A 24,381-nucleotide genomic window follows, 5' to 3' on the forward strand; every position below is an offset into this window, starting at 1 on the left:
TTCTCTTCGTCTTATATTTTATTAGCATACGATTTCTTAATGATTTCTTGTATTTACATAATACAAGAAATCATTGAGATATACCTACATTAAAAATTATATACTAGCAAACTTATAAACTAAGAATATGAAAAGCAATTAAATCGCTATTATTTATTATTATTAATATTAAATTCAGATCTTCAGCTCCTTTAATGTTTTGGGACAAGGCAATCCATGTCCCAACACATTAGACATCGGAAGTAGCTTGTTAAATTCAAAATGTTCCACGCCACACCGCAAACGCATAATCCATCACTTTACTTCGCCGAATAATGGATAAAGCTACGCTAAATAATATTAACAATTCCCTTATAATTATTCAAAGCGTATTCAATATTCATGACCATTGAACTTGGTGGAAAACCGTGAAGAGTCAGTAACTCTCCTATACCAAACACGCATGAATTCCCGTTCTCGCACTTTACTAATAACACCCTGTTTTATGAGTTTTCCATAACGTAAACTGAATGTATTCGTTCAGGGCCGCGGGACGTCGCTAAGCTCAAGGGCGATAAGGGAGACCGAGGCGAAAAGGTAATTATGTGCCAGATGTTGCTAATAGCGAGAGATATTTTTTGATGCTTAATATATTTAACTTTATTAAACAGCTAGCCATGTTATAATATACATAAACTTGGTACAAAGTCAACATCTACTGCGATATAATTTACGGACATGATTATGTTGAAAAAGCATAATTCTATGGACTGGTTTTGCCTTTTAATTTTGTTAAGGACGTTCTTTGTATGATAACAATATGATTCAATCAAAGTCTTTACTATGAATCAATACGAGAAAGTCGTCATTAATATTCTTTTAACTTTTTAATTAACGTCATTACTTATTCAAACTTTTGAATACAAAAGCTTTGATAAATTGGTCCTATTAAAATTCTGAATAGTTTTACAATTCTTGTGCAATTAAGTACTGAGTAAAAATTCATTTTATTAAGGGCGAAAAGGGGACGCGTGGCATAGAAGGACCACAAGGATTTCCAGGGACTGATGGCAAAGCAGGGGAGCGGGGGGACATTGGGCCATCGGGTTTACCTGGAACTCAGGGGCCACCAGGGTTATCGGGACCAAAGGGTGATAAGGGAGATTCAGGACCACCAGGTCCTGTAGCTATTTCGCGTGATGAAGCTGTTATAATGACGAAGGTAATTATTTTAATACTTTTAAATATATAATAAGTAATATGTTTGATACAAAAGACATGGCTTGATTTCTACTCGTGAATCGTGTGTAAGACCAATCCAGTCCATTCAATTGAATACACACAATTGAGTTTCCAGTAGGGTATATTTCTCTGACACAAACAACATGTTTATCTATAGCTACAATTTCTGTTTAGACGTAGCCTTATAAAGCGATTGTCAAAAAGGACAAGTTGGCACCGCAGACAATATTTTCTTCGTATAAAGTGTTATATCGCTGCAGTAGTTTCGCAGCAGCGTGGGCTATACGAATGATAAATCTGCCTCGTTTTTGTCATACTGTAGTCTTTATTCTACATGCTAGCGGTTATGATTCAGTTTCATATTGTTTGTACACAAATTGTACCGTTTTTTTTTACTGCGTTTAGGGCGTGTAGTTTTTCTCAATAAAAAAATATCTGCATTGTAAAAACAAAAATAAACTTTAACGTTAGTTTAGCGTTAAATTAGTGCGAAGAATTATCCGTATAGCATCGTTGCTTCAGCCGTGGGACGTCCACTGCTGGACAAAGGCCCCCCTCAAGGATCTCCAGCACGACCGGTCACCGGCGGCCTGCATCCAGCGGCTCCCTGCCACTCGCACCAGGTCGTCTGTCCATCTTGTGGGAGGTCGTCCCACGCTTCGTCGTCCAGTTCGTGGCCTCCATTCCAGAACCTATAGCATATTATAGTCAAAATTAATTTATAACTTCGTTAAAAATTATTTATTATTTATTAGGGTGACAAAGGAGAACCGGGCCCTCGAGGCAAGCGAGGGCATCCAGGCGCACCCGGGCCCCGCGGCCCTCCAGGTTTACCAGGGCCACCGGGTGTTCCGGGAACAAACGGTTTATCTGGTGATATTGGTCTTCCGGGATGGACAGTAAGTTTTTTATAATTCGTACTTATACTGTAAAATATTTTGTTTTATCAAAATTATATCAAGTTTATAAGTATTTTTGATAAAAAAACTAAACTTACACTTCGTCTGACCTTTAGAAGAATATAAATAAAATATTTTATATGATAATAAAAAATAAAGTCTTACAAACCCTTTTCATTGAAAATAAATCCAACATAAAAAATCCAGTGAAAACATTGGTACATTACCTTTTTTCATTACTTAACATAAATAAAAATCCCTCGCCGATGAAAAAGGGATTACATTGCAATCCATTGATTTAAACACTTAAGCTAAACTATAAGTCGTAAATCCTAAATCGTATAAAATTGGATTTAATAGGGTCCGCCCGGGATCGCGGGGCCGCCGGGCGCGCAAGGCCTGAAAGGTGAAAAGGGGGAACCGGGCATCGCTTTAGCGGACCTCGAAAAGGTAAATCTGAAATTCAAACACGGTTATCGAGCGGAAACGAATAAATTACCCCACTCCATTAATTATCGCCTTTTTAATGGCTTAACGTTTATAGCTGAAGCATATTTTTAGCGGTTAATAAAGCTAGTTAAAATATAAATTATAACATTGTTCACTGTTCTGGCAATAAATTAATAAATTAATGACTTTATTAGAAAAAATACATTAAAGCTAATCTTAATGCCCTGTTACTAGCATTGGATAATATTATATACTTTATATGAAAACAATAGCAATATTTCATCAAACAGAATTTGGCTCTATTTATACATAGAGGATTTTATTTCAGTAACACCTTCTGTGTGTTATCTTAATTGAACATATTATTCAGATCAAGGGTGAAAAAGGCGACCGAGGAATAGACGGCACGCCCGGTGTCCCTGGTAAAGACGGACCTCGAGGGCCTCCCGGGCCCCTGGGCCCTGCGAGCCCCAACGTGCAGTACGTGCCGGTACCCGGGCCTCCGGGGCCCCCAGGGCCGCCGGGCAACGTTAACGAGCATGTTGACACATTGACGGATAGCCCGGGAATCAATCGACTTGAAACCGCTTCCGGTGAGTGTGGGTGTTAATGTCCATTCCGATCATTCGAAGGGCATTTAATTTGTTTGACGATAAATTGATGTGATTTTGGAGAAAGATGTGTTTAAATTGTATGGTAGAAATTTAATTGAAACGCTTAATTTAAAACAATTTTTGGCTTTGGTTATAATAATATTATTAATTGTATATATTGTGTTCAATGTAATCCTTATGTTTCCATTTGGTGAAAAAAAAAATATGTACATAAAATGAACGTTAAAAAATATCTTCAAAAAATTATTTTACACTTAACAGGTAAACCAAGGGACCCACTGCAAATACTGAGGAGTATAAATAATTTTATGCAATTTCGACGGGGACAATATCGTAAGTACATATTTGTTGCTTCCTTATTCCATTTTAAATTAACAAATTTTATGGAACATATAACATATGGAACAGTTTTTATGCCCACGTTCGTTAAATTAAACTCTATATTTTAGTTTAGAATATAAGCAAAATTTATTACAAAATTAGGTTTAATAATTTCATTGTGATTTTTACCTCTATTTATAGACACAATTGTTAAGTTTCACGATATTTTGCTACTAATTCAATAATTTTCCGCGCAAAAATTAAAACAATAAAAACACTTTACGCCATTACAAGCGTTGTAACTAGCCATAATTGTAGCGAAGCATTTTATGATTAACTGTTTACTATATTCAGTAAACAGTATGAGACACCATGCTTAGGTTCATCGCATACCGACATACTACGCATGATGGTCGACGTTAGAATGGAACGACGTTTCACAAACGTGTTTAAATATGATGCATTTTGTTCTTCTATAAAACCACCGAATAAAAGGTTTTATGATATAAGTACTTACAAAAGCAAATTCGATTGTCGAATTTGTATCATGAGTGGCGATCCAAGGCTGCTACTACTGGTGCTACGGACTACGATGCTACGATACGAAAAACTTTGATTTATTCTGTCGTATTTTTTATATATTCAACGTATATAATTGAACATTCAATTTTTATTTGACTAGCTCCACGTTTATCCAATTTTAATTTTAATACAAAAACTACAACCAGTTTCAAGAAAAAAAAACCTAATCATGAGTAATTACTTTTTTTATTTATTTTATCCAATCTTAAAATGCAGTTCCGATATGTGCAAAGTATAAGTATTTTGTAATGTATCTTCTTTTGATTTTTTTTATTAGGTCTTGCAGAGCCGCTAGATGTAGTAAATGAAAATGAAGATTACGATGACGAAGAAGACGGGAAAACTATTATTGGCACTATTTTATTCAAAAACACCGATTCTCTATTACGTGTAAGTATTTCAAAATATTGTTATAACAAATTCAATAGAACATAATATGTATTTTAATTTAGTAATAAATTATCAAATTTAATTTGGTTTTGCAAAATGCTCCCATAGAAAATGTAACTTATATGATGTTGCCTGAATTGTATTAGTTACTGTACATAAGTAATATAAGATCGAGATGCTACGAATTATAAATAAATTTTAATTTAAAATTCTTTATACCTTGAAATTGATATGGACAACATAAAAATGTATTTTAATCAATAATATTTGTGTCAAAATAGTTGGGAGCGAAGAATCCCCGAGGGACGCTGGCGTATGTTATTCAAGAACAGGCATTGTTGATCCGCGTCAATAATGGATGGCAGTATGTTTCTGTAAGTTTTACGTCTTAATTTATATAATATTATTTTAATAATATTAGGTATTGAAATTAGCTTACAAAATACTTATGTACACATAATGTAAAAAAGCCTTAAACACGAAATATTCTTAAAGTTGAAAATAAGATAATAAAATTCATGTTGATATAAGTTACAAAGAAATCAGAGGCATAAATTACTATCTACATATCGATTTGTTGTGTAGAAAAATCTCTACATTCAAGTCAAACTTATGTTCTGATCTCTTTAAGATGCTGAATTTTCTTTTTCAATTTTATAGTATACTAGTGGTCCGCCCCGGCTTCGCCCGTGGTACATATTTCGCAATAAAAGGTAGCCTATGTCCTTTCTCGGGTATCAAAATATCTCCATACCAAATTTCATGCAAATTGGTTCAGTAGTTTAGGCGTGATTGAGTAACAGACAGACAGACAGAGTTACTTTCGTATTTATAATATTAGTATGGATTATTATGTTTTAAAACATCAGTTATTATAGGTTGTATTTTCATCAGAACAATGAAACCAAAACAGTTATAATCTGAATGGTTATTCTGCAATGCCTTAAAGCAATATCAGTTGTGAATTATGAATTAAACTATTTAGATTAAATACTGAATTCTGCGTTAACCAGATGTGAACAGTAATGTATTACAATTTTAGTAATTTCCGTGTCTAACTCGCTTGGCTGGTTTATGTGGTTTCAATATGTAGTTAATTTGGAATCGTGGCTTGATAATTGGAATGGCAGTTTGTAATAACGGGGGAAGTGATTTTAATTACTAAAGTAACGTATTGTTGTCATTTATTTTCGTGCACGAAGGTACTACATAAGTAGTAATTTCTAAGAGTTATTAGATTTTAACTTCGAGTGGTTTTACCCGCATTGCTCCTCTCTTATTGGTCTTAGCGTGACTATATAATAAAGCATAAAGCCTTCCTCGATATATCGACTATCTAACATTTAAATTCCTGAGATTAGCTCGTTCGTCCAAACAAACTGTTCAGCTTTGTTAATATTAGTATAGAAGTAGTTAATGTTCAATAATAATAAACTACGCTATTCTCGTGATGGAATCAGTAAAGAGTTTTGTTTACGTAAAATATTCGAGGTTCGACGAAATAAAACAGAAAATTTATCTCGACCCAATTACGCAGACATTTTTTCTTAAGTTTACGTAATGCGTTTGTATCATTTTGTCCCAAGGGCACGAAATGGTAAAATATCTGCGTATTGCTTTTTGTTATTGCGAGAAATTTGATCTGGATTTTAAGGAAAATACAATTAAAACAAAAACAATAAAATGCCACTGTATTATTGTGTGTTTTGCAAATCTGTAAAAAAAAATCTGAAAGTTGAGACAGTTTTTTTACATTTTTTATTACGAAGTAAATCTTTAGATAGAATTGAAGAATGAAGTTTATTCCTTTATTTATTTAATTCATAACTCTTCAGCGCTTTTTAAATTTAATAACTCAGGCCCCGGAACCACAGACACAATAGAAAATCTATTGTGTCGTAGACCGATCGGGCCGCTTGGGGCTCAATGGGCTAAAAGCGGCTAAGGAGCCGTTTCCTACGAAATCACCATCAAACGTTAAATTTAAATTTAACGAGTTATTAGAAATAGTTAGCATAGGTACTTCGTTAAAGAATGGAGTATTGACAATTCAACGCAATAAAACTATATTTTAACACACGCTACTAAATAAATGCCTACCTTCGATTATCCGACGATCGCACGATAACTTCCCTTTAATTTGGATTTATAGTAAATTCTGAGAAATGAACATTAATATAAGTGCCTCAGAGAATTCCCTTCGTTCAGTAAACACTCGCATCGCATGTTATATTTCCAAGATATCGGTAATTTTATGAGATAAAAAGGTAAAATCTACTTGATGTTACGTTGGGAAAAGATCCCGTTTCACGGTATAGATTTATTTAAACGAATCCTTCGTAAAAATCCCATGTGAATAAGTGTTTTCTGTAGCCTGTTTTTGTTTATAAATCATAAATAACGTCGCAGGAAAGTAACGGATCACATAAAAATTTCAATCGACACCAACATTTCATTAATTATTATCCTAATGCCACTCTTCACTGTTAAGTTGCGAAAATAAGATTTTAGGATAATATTTATAAAAATCGATCTTCGAAGTGGGTTGTCGTTGAATTGTACGCAATCGATGCAATATTTCAGATGCGTAATCTGTAACTTTTGTTAATATTTTATACAGTTTTGTATATATTATATCCCTAATATTACAATATTGTACCATTTTTTATCTACAGCATTTATTGGGAAAATCATTAGGAATTTTCACCTTCTACATAAGCACTATAATACCTACCGTTGCTTGTGCATAACCAAGTACCGATCTTATCAAGCAATAAAGTTTATATTAAAATGTGATTTTGATCTGAACAGATGGGCTCCCTGTTGGCGGTACACAATCTATCCGGCACAGGGCCAACTCGAACACCTCTCCAGAACATTCTGGGGACATCTAGCTTGGTGCACCAGAAAAATTCCTTGGGGGAAGGCCCCGTGGTACGTATGTTGCATGTTGATAAAGTGTAGTGTAATTTACATAGAGTATTATTTTTTTACAAATTATTCAAAAATAATATCCTATGTCTGTGTTTATAGATGTTTATGTGTAAACTGTTAAGAAATATGACCTTTGCATTACATATAAACAATAAGAAAGATTGTAAAATCGTAAATTCATTGACATAAAAGTGGAAATAAATTACTGATTTTATTCTCATTTATGACCACGTTTAAAAATGTGTAATTTTATGTACATTTCAGTCAAAAGTTTAAGTGTTTGTGTGCTTGCGGAAAACAAAGTTTTAAAAAATTTTGTACGCAATTTATCTTATAGCAAAGTAATCAACTGCAAACGAAAGTTCATAATAGATTTGTTGTGAAAAAAAATTCAATCACGGCCAGCCAAACTGCCGTGAGTTGCGTCGTTTTGCATTCTCTTTGCAAAAACCAAACTGTGTCAGCCCAAAGGGGAAAAAGTTCATTCATTTAGAATTTAGATGTATTAATGTTTAGCAAAATAGTACTACACTTGCAATAGTTCTTATTTTTTATTATTTGGTTCATAAATTGGAATTGACATACAGATAGGCTTAAAAACTATTGACTAAGTTACATTTGCGGTGCATCCCATAAATAGCAGTGCTCCGCGATTTTACCCGCAGTGCTCCGCTCCTGTTGGTCTTAGCGAGATGATATTATATATATAGCCTTCCTCGATAAATGGGATCTGACACCCTAATATTTTTTTAAATCGGACCAGTAGTTCCCGAGATTAGCGCGTTCAAACAAACAAACTCTTCAGCTTTATAATACTATTAATATAGATTAGTAGGCACATACATACAATTAAATTCAAAGTTCTATAAAATTATCAGTATATACTAGAATAAGCATTCTAGAAGTTTCTTACCTTTCCAATATAATTAAATTTTAATTAACCGTTCTTTGTATTCTAAGAAATAGATTGTTATTCTGTTTAATTACGTGATAATTGAAACTGAAGAAATCAATAGAAGTTCCCCTTCGTCTATAAAATTAATTAAGTATGCTTTAAAGAGCTTAGTGACATTTATTGAATACTTCATTATAATGTTAATATTGAACTATTTTCTTATAGCTACAAATGATAAATAATAATATTATAATATTCACAGCGAAAGCTTCACTTCAGATTAGAAATTATATATTTCATACATTTATCCAGCGATCGCATTTTTAGAACCTAATCAAAGTTTCTATGTTTCTGAGCACTTGGCATATAAAATAATATTGTCCTTTTTCGTTTAACGATAACTTTTACATTTTCTAAATTTGACTATAGACTCAGACATCGCGTATAGTATCAATTACCTAAAATTATTAATAAATTAATCACCTAGGCACTTAATATTATGCAGATATGATGCAGGATCGACAACATAATGACCTTTTTGAAGCACAGGAGTGTGCACTTTCTTAATTCCAATCTGTAACTGAAATAAAAGATCTATTAGGGTTTTAGTTAACAAGTTGGGAAGTCTGTTTTCTTCACCTGATACAGGCGTCGATCCTCGGACCACTAGAAAATAATAATAATTAAATACCACTAACCGCTAGAACCTGGAGCAATGTAACCTGCAAAATAAAATATGTAATACTATTTGGATTATAAGTACAAGCTTGGAAGCCTTTACTCTATATTTATACAATAGTCAAGTGGAGCACTTATCAGACGCGTCAGTTCTGTAACCTCTATAAAAAACTATTAATAATGTAATTGTAAACAGCTCCGTCTAGCCGCTCTGAACGAGCCCCATACTGGGGACATGCACGGAGTCAGCAGTACCAATTACGAGTGCCACAGACAAGCGCAGAGGGCCGGCCTCGATGGCACTTTCCGCGCATTCATCTCGTCCAGGTAAATTCAACTCTATTCTCTTCTCACTAACGTTCAATTACCTTTGACGGTGTAGCGACAGAAGAGTCAAAGATTTAATGAATGTTAAATGTGTCATTGAAAGCTTATACATATTCATGCAATTTAGACTCTTACGTGAAACGATTTTTGCTATGGTAACGTTTTTATTCAGGTGCCGCTTATTGTGTCTGAATTATGTTGTATCCTTTTATGCAAAAAATATTCCTGGTTTTCGACACAACCTCATTCCAAGCATAGCGCGTAGCTACTGTGTAAACATGGCATTACATAAAGTTTGTATGACTATTTGCAAATTTTGTCAAAATTCAAAAAGCAGAGCAAGTCTCTTCGTATAAAAAAGCATTCATATTTTTTGTCACAGGGTACAAACAGTGGACTCCATAGTGAGTTGGGTAGACCGGGAGATACCAATAGTGAATATAAAAGGAGATGTCCTCTTCAATTCTTGGAGTGAAATGTTCGACGGGTCTGGCGCGTTGTTCTCCCACGCGCCTAGGATCTATAGCTTTAGTGGGAAGAACGTGCTTACTGATAATATATGGTAAGTGATATAATAGTTGGTTAGTTTATCTGTTAGTTAGTTTTAGAATGAATCGAATAAAAATAGAACACAACAAATAAGCCCTGTCAATAAGCCTATTTAACAGTGTCAGGGTCTTTAGACAGGAATTACCAAGGAATAGAAACTGCTACTTCTAATTTTTAAGTTACACTTACCTACTAAATAAACAAAAGTAATATTATGTAATATTAAAAGACGTTAGGATACATTATTATGATGTTTTTATCAACTAATTTCGAGATATAACTCTTTGTTATCGTGTCGAATAAGCTAAAAATGATATCCTAAAATACTCTTCCTTCACTATAACAAAGATAACAATTTGTAATATTATTTAATTATCTATTTTAGTAATCACTATTCTAGAGTTGGTAAAATTTGAGCACAAAGATTCGAGCATCCTAGCTCATTGCATAAAACGCGATTTCATACAGCTCATTTGCATTTCCTCGCTAATTTTATATGATAGTCGGAGTTTGATGCAAATTCAGTCCAAGTGCTTCAATGGATGTATTTTTTTCTTATTTTTTCATTTGCTTCTTATATATGTAACTACCGTTCATTTATATATATCTACGTTATTGTGAATCTATGTTGATAAAATAGTACCGTAATTGCTATTTCGTAAAATACTAGTTCGTAGATATTTAATAATACAAAGGCAGCATTTTTTGCTAATAAGGAATGATGTTTTACAGCTGCGGAATACAGAAAGATTATCATTATCATCCTATATTTCGATAGCTCGATAGCTCGATAATTAATATCATAGTTGCAAATCGGTAAAACTAAATAAAATCCGGAAGACAAACCAAAACTGATGAAACAACTTTATTCAAATGCTTGTTAATCAAAATCTAAAAGCTGACCTCATTCAGACATCCGCACGATAGCTCTTAGAATCGTGAATTCCTCTTTAGTTTGTTGAAAATAGGTCGTGTAAGCTAATTTCCAAATCTGAAATTATTTTCTCTTCCGTCAGTGTATTTGGAATACTGCTTGTATTTCATCATCGTCAAAGGATATTTTAGCGAAGGTGTTTTGTTATTAATCCCCTGTTCAGGATTAAACTAGATTGACGGCGATATTAACTTCGTGAGATGTGACGTCATTTGGCTGAAACATTTTGCAGTAAATGGAATGAATCTTTCACATATTATTACGCCTTATTTGAATATTTAATCATATTCTTAACATATACTCGCACTGATTAGAAGAGATAAATGTCCCCTTTGTGAGGTATGAATGACTATTATATTTTGAAGGGATCGAAATTTATCAGATGATTGTATGGAATCATAAGCTTTTAATTAAGGCATAATGCTATTGACATATATTACTTGTACTACTTTTGCGAAGCCAGATTATATTATGACAGTAATAATTAATGAGGATACAAAAAGAATAATGAAAATTACATTATAATATTGTTATCCCTTTTCATACTAATTACATAACGTGCTATACATTTCCATGTTCGCGTTTAAATTACGGAGACAAAGAAAAATACTTAGTTGTTTTTGCCGCACTATTTTTATAATAATCCATTTTATAGTCCCTGCGCCCGAAAGCCGTTCGTACGTATTATTATATTCATGAAGGTAAAATTCGCTTACAATTTTATGATGACCCAATTTTGGAAAAGTAAACATTGTACGAGTGTAATTTCTGCTTTGATTATATGTTGTGAGGAGTGGATAGAAAGTTCTGATGACTTGTGAAGTAGGTTCGTGTTAACCTACTAATATTATAAATGGAAAGTTTGTATGGATGTATGGATGTTTGTTACTCTTTCACGTAAAAACTACTGAACCGATTACAATGAAATTTAGCATACATATAGAGGGTAACTTGGATTAACACAGCAACGTTCCACGTATTGCAATATAAATTATGTATCCAGGGCGACTAAAGCAGTATGGCACGGCGCTAGCCCCGGTGGCGAGCCAGCGATGGATGCGTTCTGTGACGCTTGGCACACCAGCAACCCAGAGAAGTTCGGCCTGGCATCCTCGCTTAGATCTAATAAACTTTTAGACCAAGAGACGTGAGTATATAGAGGAAACTATTGTTAACGGTCCTTTTTTGTCAACTTCAGAGACGACGTTTTTTTTCAAATGCTCCTCTTTTATGTTAACTTTCACAATGGTTGTGTGAAAGAAATTGTTATTGTAGTGATAAGCTTGCCAATTGTTACTTAGCGATATGTTATTTTAAAATACGGATAATTGATTTTATTTACAAGTACTTACATAATTATATTTTAATTATTTTCTTTATAAAAGCCGCTGGTTTTGAATATGATTTTCTTTAACTGTAATTTCAAATTAGGCAAAATAATGTAGTCAAGAAATTTGGTTTTATCCAATTATAAATATATAAGTTTTTTATCATAAATTAAATTCCGCTAAAAAACTTTCACAATAAATAAAACATACAGTTTTCTACTTAAATAAGCAAATATCCTGAAAAAATTGTTAGAAACTCTCCCTTTGAAAGACGTACAAAGGCAAAAGATTTTACTTTCTTAGAAATTGTTCTAGCGTAAATAATTTTTGCACTCAGCTTTTATATAATTGAATATGATTTAATGTTAGCTTACAAATAAAATGTTCTCTAGGAAGATATTTATAACACCCTTAAATTAATGAGAATTCAAAGAAAGTATTTTGAATCAAGTATCAATTTTATATTATTTCCACTTTTTTCATTGAACTATCAATCATTGATGTTGTAATTATAAAATGCTTGTGATTGGTAGGGTTGTATTAAACGGACTCAGGTAATGATATCTAATACTAATCACATCAAACTTAGATTTAACTTTTGTTTTCAGCGGCTTACTAGCTAGCCTATGGTATCTATAAATTAATTTAAGTTCAAATAAATCCATCTATGTAGAACTAGTACAAAAATGTACAAAGCCTTTGTCGTCCAAGAATAATGTAGCTCTCCTCTAGTAAAATATTTAGCAAAATTGGTTCTCTAGTTTCTGTGATAATTCTACCAACAAACAACTAAAATTTCAAAACTTCTACAATAGTAGAAAAATCTTTAAATATATCGTCTTTATAATAATGTAAATATTTGTAAGTATTTTATGTTTCACAGGTATCCTTGCAGTTCAAAACTAATCGTGCTGTGTGTTGAAGCAGCACCAGTTGATACAGTGAGAAGAAAAAAGCGATCCAAGTACGTATTATTATAGTAAAGTAAAGTAAAGTAAAAAAAATGTGTGCGTGTACTATAAGTAGTGTATACACGTAAGAAGTGAAACTTCTTTAAGACCTTATTTAAAAAAAATAATTTACTACATGCAACTTTACAGAAATACGTCGAATCACGCGTGGTAGGGATAAGAAAAAGATGGCGCATAACTGAAAAATGTCACGCGTAACGAAAAAATGTTACACAAAATTTTTTTTCCGGCCCCGATAAAGAAGTTTCACTTCAAAAATATTTATTCAACAATCAAGCACAATCTCGTTGATACTTATGATAGGACACAGTAAATTGATTATGCATTCTTTGAACTAAGTATTGTGAGCATCAATGCAAAATATAAAGACAAACAAACCTAGATAATTAGACATGTATGTAAATGAAAGATCGAATACTTTTTTAGGCATCGAAATTCCTAAAGCATTTCGATTAAAGATCAAAAGTCAACCTTTGTAAACTTTGTTTAGAATTCGGTAAAGTCTTATACAGATTTAAAACGTTTATTTATTTATTATCTATGGAAACTGTTGGTAAGATTTCAATTTCTTGTTGCTAAACTAAAGGTACTAAACATGTTTTTCATATTATCTAATATAACATTCACGTTTCCGTTAAATTTTCATCACATTTTAAAAGATATGCAAAACTTTCCTCACGTTTGATAGTGAGCAAGATAATCATTAACCGACCAAATGAAGTATACTGCTAGTTATTGCACAGCAATATGAAATATCTTACAATACAATATTTCCGTATTGCCATTAGCATAATTCATTTCAAAGGAAATAATGAAATTCTTTCCTCTGACAGGTACCGCGCAGACAAATTACATTTCCTGAAAGACATCGAACAACGGAACGAAACTAGGGATATATTATAGATGTTGAATATTTATTTGTAAAGTAATCAATTGCCTTTGATATAAAAGATTGTTAAACAATGGCATCCGAGTAGATATATTTCTTGATTATTGAAGTGGTTTTTCTTTTGTGGCTTGTTTATGCTTATATTATCTTGCTTGACATAAATAGGATATTTTTCCTATTATCAGAAAACAAATCTTACAAGTTTTATGATTTTTAAGCAGATAGAAATTCTAGATACAAAATTGTTTCTTTTTCGACTTTACTAATATTTCAACTGTTCATACCGTTCTTGCATATCGGAAATTATTGATATCCAATTGTTATATATATCTAATGTCAAGTAAATCTTATTAAAATAACCATGTGCTACTAAGTTTTCCGATCATGTAAAGTTTTCTAAAATGAAATTTATTGGCATTAAAAAAAATCATCATAATAATATTTAACCATCACGTACCTACAAAAAATATGCAAACAAAAACGGAATACGTTGACACGGATGCCATTTGTATTCACAATCTTTAATCACAACGGTAATAAATGAAAATTGCGAAGACTGTAAATATTTTATAAATGTAGGCGATATCTGACAATCCGGTGGAGCATATCGACAATACAAAGCGCTCTTTTATTTATCACTGCGATCTCCGACTGCGATTTTTAAGCGACTTTAACTTTAATAATGTTTTTTGTTCAATATTGAATGTACCGATAGTTAACTCGCACAATTTACTGAATACACATTAATGGAGTTGCTTTATATTATTGTAATTTATCTTTTTATTGATAAAATACGTACGTGTTATTTTCTCATCGCAATCTTATTATTCAATTGAATCACAAAGTCTGTCATTGTAATTAATCATTCCTATCGAACAACGAGCATATCTAAGTGTTATTTTAAAATAAATATGTTTGTTACTGTATATTTATGAGATAATGATCGTCTTTTTACAATTATAGTCTTCAGTGACCCCGTTTAACCCCTCGTTTGATATCTAAAAACTTGGCCTAATTTACACAAACTAACCATTATCAACGTAAACTATTCTTTAAACCTTGTTCAACGTTCACCTAGATTTATGTGAAAAGCTAGATCTTTCAACGACTAATTAATTTCAAGAAACTAGCATTTACTTGGAAGTTTAAAACGTATTGCTCAGCTTTTGGGTAAGTTTAACGTTTTGTTTTGTCCCCGAGGACTTGTGTAGCAACTGCTTCAAATGCTCTTATAAATAAAATACACCGATATTTAACAAAACAAATCGTTCTGGAACTTTACGTAGATTTCTATTGTTTCTCATGCAAGCAAGACTTGTTTCTTAGCATTAATGTTTGATTATGGCTATTTTGTGTTTGTTATTCTTTGTATGAGAAATTGCTTCTATTTTGATTATGTAATGATTTATTTACAGATTAAGATATTGATAATGTCTTTGTTAAATATTTATTTTGAATACTTGATTGTGTTATGTGACTCTACACTGTCGCGATTCTTACATTGGTTGGCATTTAGCGAAATTAATCGATTGTACTGTACTGTGTTTTGAAGTAGTTCTTATTTTCAACATGTTTATTGTTTAAGCAATTTTAAATAATACACAAAAAATGAAACAAAACAATTAACGAAAATAAACAATAATATAAAAGTGGAATTGTTGTATAAATTGCTGACCTATTTAATATTTGCCGATTTCATCGTTTAACTGTAAATACAATGAACGCCGATACAATTACTGAAACATAAAATCTGTAGTCGGAAACCGTACACCATTTACATCGTAAAAAATCATTGTAAATAGCTCGCTTTAAAATCCATCTTTGTAGATTGTAAATGAATTATTGCTGGGGCATTTTCAAACTTATTAAGATGTTTTTAGAGACTACAATCGAATGTATAAATAACACGACTTGTATATACGTCAATATTTTTCTAAATCACCACAGCACAAGTATGAATACAGCCTAAAAGCATCTTTGTAAGGTAATGATGATTGTTTATAGTAATATTGTAGATAGTTGATTGATGCATACAAAGTGATTTGGAAAGCTCATGGTAATTTTGTTTGGAGTAATGGTTTCATATATTATTATTGTGTAAAGTTTTGTAGGTGGTATTTGTTATGTTGTTATTTATACTTTCCAAATTACTTTGTTTGTAAAATGCTTTGGGATAATTACGAGCATTGAGTTGATGCAAAATAGTCAACTTTTAGTTTTCTTTTTTATTTCGTGACAATTATGTTTTTTTGTAATTATAATTTATATTATTGTATTTACACTTACAATAATTATAATTGAAATAATATCACATCTAATTATCCCAAAATGCAATCATGAATGTTCATGTAAATAAAGATTAATCTAGTTTATCGCATTTCAATGTTAATGCCGATTCCCATACACATTGGTTAAACAATATACATCTTTATATTTATCTAAATTCTAAAAGAAACAAGAGGGAAAATGGCGATTAATCCTAATACAACATATCCTTGAAGATTTTTCTAAAATAATTTTATCACATATCATTATAAATGTCAAAATATTCAGTTAAAACTGTGATACGTTTGTTAAGTTTCAAATATTCCTGTTGGTGATCCTTCACGATTATATTTTTACTTTTAATAATAATACGATGTAATTAATCCAGTGATTTTTATTATAAGGACGCTAGAAGTTTATTGTACCTATACGTACAGATTGTTTTGAAAATAAAGAACTTTTTTAATTTCTTCTTTTATTTACTAAATCCTACCTTTAATTTAACCCCTCCTATTATGGTATATTCATAAGAAATTGAATGAAATAAGAAGTATGAAATATGCGATGACACAACTTTGTATTGTCGAAATAAATAATAAATTATCACTACATAGTATAAAACAATTAACAAAGTCGCTTTCTCTGATCCTTTGTATGCTTAAATTAAAACTACGCAACGGATTTTGATGCGGTTTTTTTACTAGATAGAGTGATTCAAGAGGAAGGTTTTAGTATATAAATTATAATATACTATTAGGTTTTAGACAAAGCGGGCGAAGCCGCGGGCGGTAAGCTAGTATAGATAATATAAAATAAAATTCAGCACGTTTACATACGAATAAATCATAGTGATTCTACATTCAAAGTCTTCAAATAATAGAAACATATTGTTCTAGTTTCTGTATTTATAAGACTTCACTTAGCCTTCTAGTGCCTAAGTGCTCTCATAACCAGCTTATAGTACATTGCAATTACGGACAGTGCAAACACATGTTAATGAATACTGGAGCGCCATTTTAAATAATTAATTATGAATTGAATGATTAATTAGTATTGAAGTTCTCGATGTATATGGAGAAGGTTGTTTTTTTAATAATGAATAAGTTGGTACATAATAGGCGATAGTTACATTTTGATTTTAATTTGAGAGTCAAGGATTGATACAGTGATAGTTAAATTAGTTAAAGGTTACCACAACAGAGAAAATAGCGTAACGTACCTACTTATGTAGCATGATTCAAGCTATAGAATTGAATGAATCGTTAAATAAATTAATATACTATTGAATTTAATTCTCTTTCAGTTAAATTTCAAAACCTTCAAGTACTAATTGAACTATAATCTGTGGTCTAAGCAATAAATAAGTCTTATTTATTTAGATTTTTAAACTCGCGATGTTTCAGCATTTTCATTACTTAAATACACGTCCATTACTTATTCCTCGTTATTAATATCTAAAAATCTACAAAATAAATCAAATAAAAAATGTGACCGGCTTCGTATTCGAAAAACGTTTTTACGACATGTTTACCCTTTGTTAAAGCGACATGGACAAACAGACATAAGGGTCTGAGTAATTCATTACTGAATCCGGGACCCATCAGAATAATTAGAAAGGATTTATTTGATATGAATTAATTTGCTTGAAACAGCCTGTTGTTTGTGTAATGGCGTCTCAAAAAATAAATGGCGGCGAGTCGAAGATTTGACGTTCATATTCTTCATTATCTATTAATTGAATCCATTTTAAATTAATATATTAATTAACTAGGTTTCCGCACGCGGCTTCGCCCGCGCAGTCAAAGAAAAACCCGCATAGTTCCCGTTCCCGTGGGATTTCCGGGATTGCGTCATTTTCCCGGGATAAAAAGTACCTTTCTCGGGTATCAAAATATATCCATACCAAATTTCATGAAAATTGGTTTCGTAGTTTAGGCGTGATTGAGTAACAGACAGACAGAGTTACTTTCGAATTTATAATATTTATAGTATGGATAGCGTTCGAGAATACGTAAACTACGTCATTTATTGAATACATTAAATTGTAAAATATGAATAATGTTCCAATTACTAAGTAATGCATAAACCATAGAGCTTCAGATAATAAACAGTGTTAAAATATTAATCTACGTTATAAAACCGAGGCGGTAAAAGAGAACGTGCCGGTCGTGAAATTAAAAGGGATTTGGGGTAAATTAAAGGTGTTAGATTTCGCTGGAAGCAGCCAAAGGACGAGGGATTGCCTACATATTAAATGTATAATATTTTTTTTTTCATATTATTCTCGTATTTATACGGGTGTTATACCACGGGTATCGTAGTCCATTAATTTTATATTCAGTTTTATTTTTACTGGTTAATTTTTCGCTGTTGCTACAATTTTGTTCATAATGGAATCTCATCTCATGAATAATGTTTGTTTAAGCACACAGTAAATTTATACTATCATATTATTATATATACTATTTATATTGGAAAATAAAACATGTTTATCCATACTAATATTATATAATATGCGAAAGTAACTCTGTCTGTCTGTCTGTTACGCAATCACGCCTTAACTACTGAACCAATTTGCATGAAAAATGCTATAGAGATATTTTGATACCCGAGAAAGGACATAGGCTACTTTTTACTCCGGGAAATAGGATAGGTTTTATCCCGAAAATCCCACGGGAACGGGAACTATGCGGGTTTTTTTCTTTGACTGCGCGGGCGAAGCTGCGGGTGGAAAGCTAGTATAATATAAATGGACAAAACGAACATAGTATAGTAATAATGTCAGAGTCATAATTTCATATTTGAGCAAACATTAAGTTAAGAATTTAATCAATTCTATAATTGAAGTTATTGTAATACCTAACATACCTAGCTAACTCTACAAAACATGCAATCTGAAACATAAAAATAACCGACAAAATTCACAACTGCCCTAAAAACGCGTGATGTGTACCTTAAAATTCCCAAACCATTTAAGTGTGAGCTAAATATTTTCCGATAAAATTTTTCCCTCCGGACTATCCGTCGTGTGCAGCTGCAGTGATGTGCAGTCTTTATACCGTATATATTACGTCATAAAAGAATAATGGACGAAAATTGCCAGCACAAAGACACTTTTTGTCCAAGGCTTATGCTGACTTTGTGAGTAAAGAAAGGAACGCTCCGCGATGTTCGTGCTCAAATTAAATAATATTTTTAAGTCTTTAACACTGCTGGCTTTGTACAATCTGCGTTATTAATTTCTTTGCTATAATATTATGCATAAATCATTAAAGTAAAGTAAGAATTTCAAATAATACGGTATACATTACACCGGTATTACAACGGCAATATAAAATTCAATTTCTTTAAAAAGCGTTTTTCATACTGAACAATATTATGGCTATTGCCTTGTCGAGACCGTAAATTTAAAAATAAAGTTGTATTACCCGCTTTCTCTAAACTCATTTATAATTGTTCCCTTTCATGACTTTGTTGTTAGTCACATTTTATTTATGAGCCTAATTAAAATTCTAAAAGAACTCATTGCGTGAAATTCCACGTTACTTTCACAGGCGATCGCTAATATTAAAATAAGACCCTAAGCGAAATTGTTCGTTCTTCGTTTATTTACGATTCATGAATATATTTCTAGTAAATTGATTATTAATATTTTATTACTGATTTTGAATTAGCATTGGCTTTAAAATTCAATTTACTAGTCGCAATTATGGAGAATAATAATGTAGAAAAATACTAAAGCGATGTTTATAAAAAGGAACAATGAATGTGTGAGTTATAATTGAATTTATACGACCATGCTCATATTTATTTTAGAATAATAAGTAGAACGAAGACTGTAATTTAAACTTGATGTATAAAGTCTCTCAAATATAAGGATAAAGGCTAAAATATTTTCAATCTCTCAATATCTCCTTTCTTATGAGAAAATGTCATTCACGAAGTTTTCAGATTCATGACAAGCCAGGCTTATGTAGGTTATCTTAGCATACCTATTAAGCTGGGCGTAGCCATCTAGATTTTAGATTTATACCGTATATACTTTGGACCAAAAAGGGTAGCATGCTAAAAAACAATTTTCAACGTATTACGTTCATGGTTTCGCGCTAAATAATTTGTATTAAAAATTGTTTGCGAGTCTATTTTAAGAACGCTTGTATATTTTAAGCAAATGGAAAATAAAATTTGCAATTTAAATTTTTTAATCTGTTTTCGTATTAATCCAGCTAGCAACGTCGCTTAGGCTGACTGCGTTTTGTTTTACCTGTACAGGGAACACACTTTGATAACATTTACTGTTGTAGGTATGTTTCTGTAATTATTTAATATTTATTTATCTGCATGATTTTATTTCTATTGGCAATAGTATACCAGCTGCGTCTTTGCCCGCGTAAATTAAATAAATTCCCATGAAAATGAGATGTTTCATCGCGGTCCAAAATAGCCTATGTCAGTTTTTAGCTCCCTTTCTATCTCCAAACAAAGAAATCACATCATAAAATCGCTCCGTTGCAACCTGAAAGAAAGACAAACAAACAATCAAACACACACGCATTTATAATATTAGGTACCTATAGTCAGTAGTATAGTTGGGCAATCTTATTTACTTTACATTCACAAAAAAAACTATACCGTACTCAGCCAATGTACCAGGGCACCATAAAAAGCGGGAGCAAAACAATTCCCGCTAAACGCTGAAATCAAATCAAATAGAGCGTTCGGTAAATCGAGAATAGACCCGCGGTACTGTGGCTCTCACGCGTCCACACACAAATTGGATTATACGATGAAAGGACTAAAATGTTGCCACCAAACAAATTGCTTGTGTCAGGTTAATGGTCAAACAGTGGAACGCAAAACAGGTGGGGTCGACGGAGATTGAAATTGTTCGAATTCATTATGCGTGGTGGTTCTTCCGTGAGCGGTATTGAAACAAAAGAGTTTTCAAATTTCTAACTAATGCTTCTGCATTAACTAGTAGTAATATTTGTTCCCCTCAATCACATAATGAACCTGCACATATAACAATACTAGCTTTCCGCCCGAGGCTTCGCCCGCGCAGTCAAAGAAAAAGCCGCATAGTTCCCGTTCCCGTGGGATTTCCGTGATAAAACCTATCCTATGTCCCGGGGTAAAAAGTAGCCTATGTCCTTTTTCGGGTCATAGGCTACTACTATCAAAATATTTCTATACCAAATTTCATGCCAATTGGTTCAGTAGTGAAGGCTGATTGAGTAACAGACAGACAGACAGAATTACTTTCGCATTTATGATATTAGTATGGATTATCATACATTGAATTTTGTTTCCCGGAATTATCCTGCACCGCACAGTAGCCACATATTTACCTATAAATATATAATAAAAGACTTTAAAATGTACGTGGGTAATATATTATATAGAATCTGATTTATTTATATATTAAATGCTCGTATCACTAATGAACGACATCTATTTACATTTCAAATATAAAATCGGGTTTAAAACCCACACTTATAAGAATTCTATATTTATATATCTAAAAAGGAGGTGAGGGCGTTACAGTTATATTATATATAAAATAAATATAAGAAAATAGAACATAAAAGGTATATTTATTCTCAATTCGAGTAGGCGCAACATATTCCATGTCATTATTTTAGTTTCTTCGAGGAACCTTCATCTGATCATTCATATTTATAGCACTACAATCCCACCATATCCTTAAGCTCTACCAACCATTCTATAGAACATCTAAGAGAACTCAAAAGAGTCATAACCAGTTTCCCAATATATGCGTACCTACAAAGTAATTGGAGACCATGTTTTCCACGTGTGCACATCAAACGCATAGCTCCAACATTTGACATCACATAGCTCAAACCTTGATCAAACCCGACGAAGTGATGTATAATCGGTATGCCTTGTACACTCATGTATGCTTCGAGGTAACTTCAATGAATTTATATTGTACCGCATACCGCACAGTATCGGTAAGATTACCATCTTATCGAGCACAGATTGAGATTGCTCTGCCATGCGTCGTACGTTCGTGCTTCGGAAAAATTGAAGAAGCATTTATGTTGGTCGCAATTTTAGACACTGACGATAATGCATCAATCGATAGTGCATTTTATGCTCTATATACTTGTAGTGTATAGACTTTATGCGGAACGTTTACATTTCATAATTGACGAAATAACTGCATAAATAATAATGTACCACTATTATGACAGACGTGGTAAAAACAACCAAGAAAATTATATTGATATAATATAACTAATTTTATAGCAAACTTCAACCACTTTTTTTGGCCAAAGTAATACATTAAAATGAAATTCCACTATCGCAATAGTTTTTTATATTTCACATGCGAAGCATTTCAGAAACTATGTCAGTTCAACCTCAATTCGGCCTCCGATCCACAAAATTAAGCCTCTTACCTGTAAATGTGGCTTTTAGAATACGAATTTCGCATTTAATTCACCTCACCATTCAGGAACGCACGTAACTTTCATAATTTCAATGTAGGAGATTAATCGTCGTTTGGAATGCAGGCATTTAATTGAAACTGCTGTCACTTTGTGGTCATCATTGTCCCTCTGTGAATGAAATGTAACGTGTACCATTAACGGGTTTACATTGCGCTTTCAGTGTAATTGTATTCAATTTCCGCGTTGCCACGTTGTATTTGGGGTTTCTTTGTGATCTACAGAAAGGACATGTAGGGAATTGGGTTAATTTCAACGTTATAAATATTTGTGATAATTTTTTTTTTAAACTTATAATAAAAATCAAATTTCGAAAGGTTTCTATCATAATTATTATTCTAGTTCATTGTATTCTTATTTCGTTATATTATTAGAATTATAATATCAGTACCAATTTATCCAATAAGAAACACTCTACGGGTTTGCAGATCAAAGGTTCGTAAATATATCAACATTTTTTATTACCGCTTCAAGATATGGTTTCCTCCCAAATTTCGTAATAGGTCAGAAAATACACGGAAGGTTTCTTTCCCGCGTGACAAAACATGCGCCACGGTTATATATTTTGATTGCGTTAAAACGACAAATTGCGTTATACATATCTCGGAAGTATTTTGAGTATTTATTAAATTTTCATTTTGAAGTACAGAAATATTTTAATAGACAGATATAGCGAAATGGTTAATGTCAACTCATTAAACAATAACGTATAATGATGACCTTTTTAGCAACGAAATATTATGTTGCTAAAAATACTAACTTTCTGAAGTGAAACTTCTTTATGGGTTGGAAAAAATGGTTTCGTTATACGTGACATTTTTCCGTTACGCGCCATCTTTTTCTTATCCCTACCAAGCGTGATTGCATAAAGTCAATTATTTTATGAAAAATAAGGTCATAAAGAAGTTTCATTTCTTACGTGTGTACACTAGTACACGTACACATTTTCTTTTTATTATGTATATATCTTTATCTTTTCTTATTTCCTATATCTCAAGTATTTTGAGCATTTAATATTAATTTCAATTTCATTTTTATTAAACACAGATATATTTGAAATAGACAGATAGAGCAAAATACTTAATGAGTTGACTGTATATAGATTAAGTTATTTCGTTGCTAAAAAGCATCAAAAATATATAAAATGTGGCAAAATTTTCCCGAATGTTGCCGAAATGCATTAAGCTTTAGACTTTCGATTCAGCTAGAACAGCATCAGCAGTATGTACTTTTTCAATTAAGAGCTCTTTTAAATATTCGAAAAACTTCACAACCTCTTGACCCAATCGCGAATACATTTGATCTAAATTAAAATGGTAAAGAATATTATTAATTATGAAATCAATATCGCCCATACACTAAATCTGTTTAAAAGCACATTTAAACTTGAGTTTTAAATATTTTAAAATATATTAGGTACTTATAGAGTTAATTATTATTATTATTATTATTTTGTTTAATATAACATTAATAAACGCTACAAGGAAGGAAGTATAAATTATTTCCTTAAAATGTAACAAATATATTTTATATTATTTACTGAAAATTTGTAAATAGGATGTTATAAGAAACATGCTTCCTAAGATATCGTGTGATATCATTATTGATTAAACCCATTTGGTGGGCAATCCTACAGTTGCATTTTGCACGACACAATTTTTTTT

The 24,381-nt window shown here is 32.0% G+C and overlaps 1 protein-coding gene across 1 annotated transcript in view; it reads left to right on the forward strand.

The window, feature by feature from the left end:
* The window catches only part of LOC123694544 (collagen alpha-1(XVIII) chain-like), a 33,481-nt gene extending 19,388 nt beyond the window's left edge, over positions 1-14,093 (forward strand). The window contains exons 10-23 of the mRNA XM_045640008.1: positions 524-576; positions 995-1,201; positions 1,977-2,120; positions 2,481-2,570; positions 2,941-3,163; positions 3,446-3,517; positions 4,365-4,477; positions 4,759-4,851; positions 7,289-7,411; positions 9,181-9,311; positions 9,694-9,873; positions 11,798-11,941; positions 13,006-13,086; positions 13,927-14,093. Coding sequence (XP_045495964.1) covers positions 524-576; positions 995-1,201; positions 1,977-2,120; positions 2,481-2,570; positions 2,941-3,163; positions 3,446-3,517; positions 4,365-4,477; positions 4,759-4,851; positions 7,289-7,411; positions 9,181-9,311; positions 9,694-9,873; positions 11,798-11,941; positions 13,006-13,086; positions 13,927-13,996 — 1,724 coding nt within the window. The 3' untranslated portion in view covers positions 13,997-14,093. The remainder of the gene's footprint in view (positions 1-523; positions 577-994; positions 1,202-1,976; positions 2,121-2,480; positions 2,571-2,940; positions 3,164-3,445; positions 3,518-4,364; positions 4,478-4,758; positions 4,852-7,288; positions 7,412-9,180; positions 9,312-9,693; positions 9,874-11,797; positions 11,942-13,005; positions 13,087-13,926) is intronic.
* Positions 14,094-24,381: the final 10,288 nt, after the last annotated feature.

Source organism: Colias croceus, chromosome 9 (genome assembly GCF_905220415.1).
Source record: "Colias croceus chromosome 9, ilColCroc2.1".
Classification (NCBI taxonomy): Eukaryota; Metazoa; Arthropoda; class Insecta; order Lepidoptera; family Pieridae; genus Colias; species Colias croceus.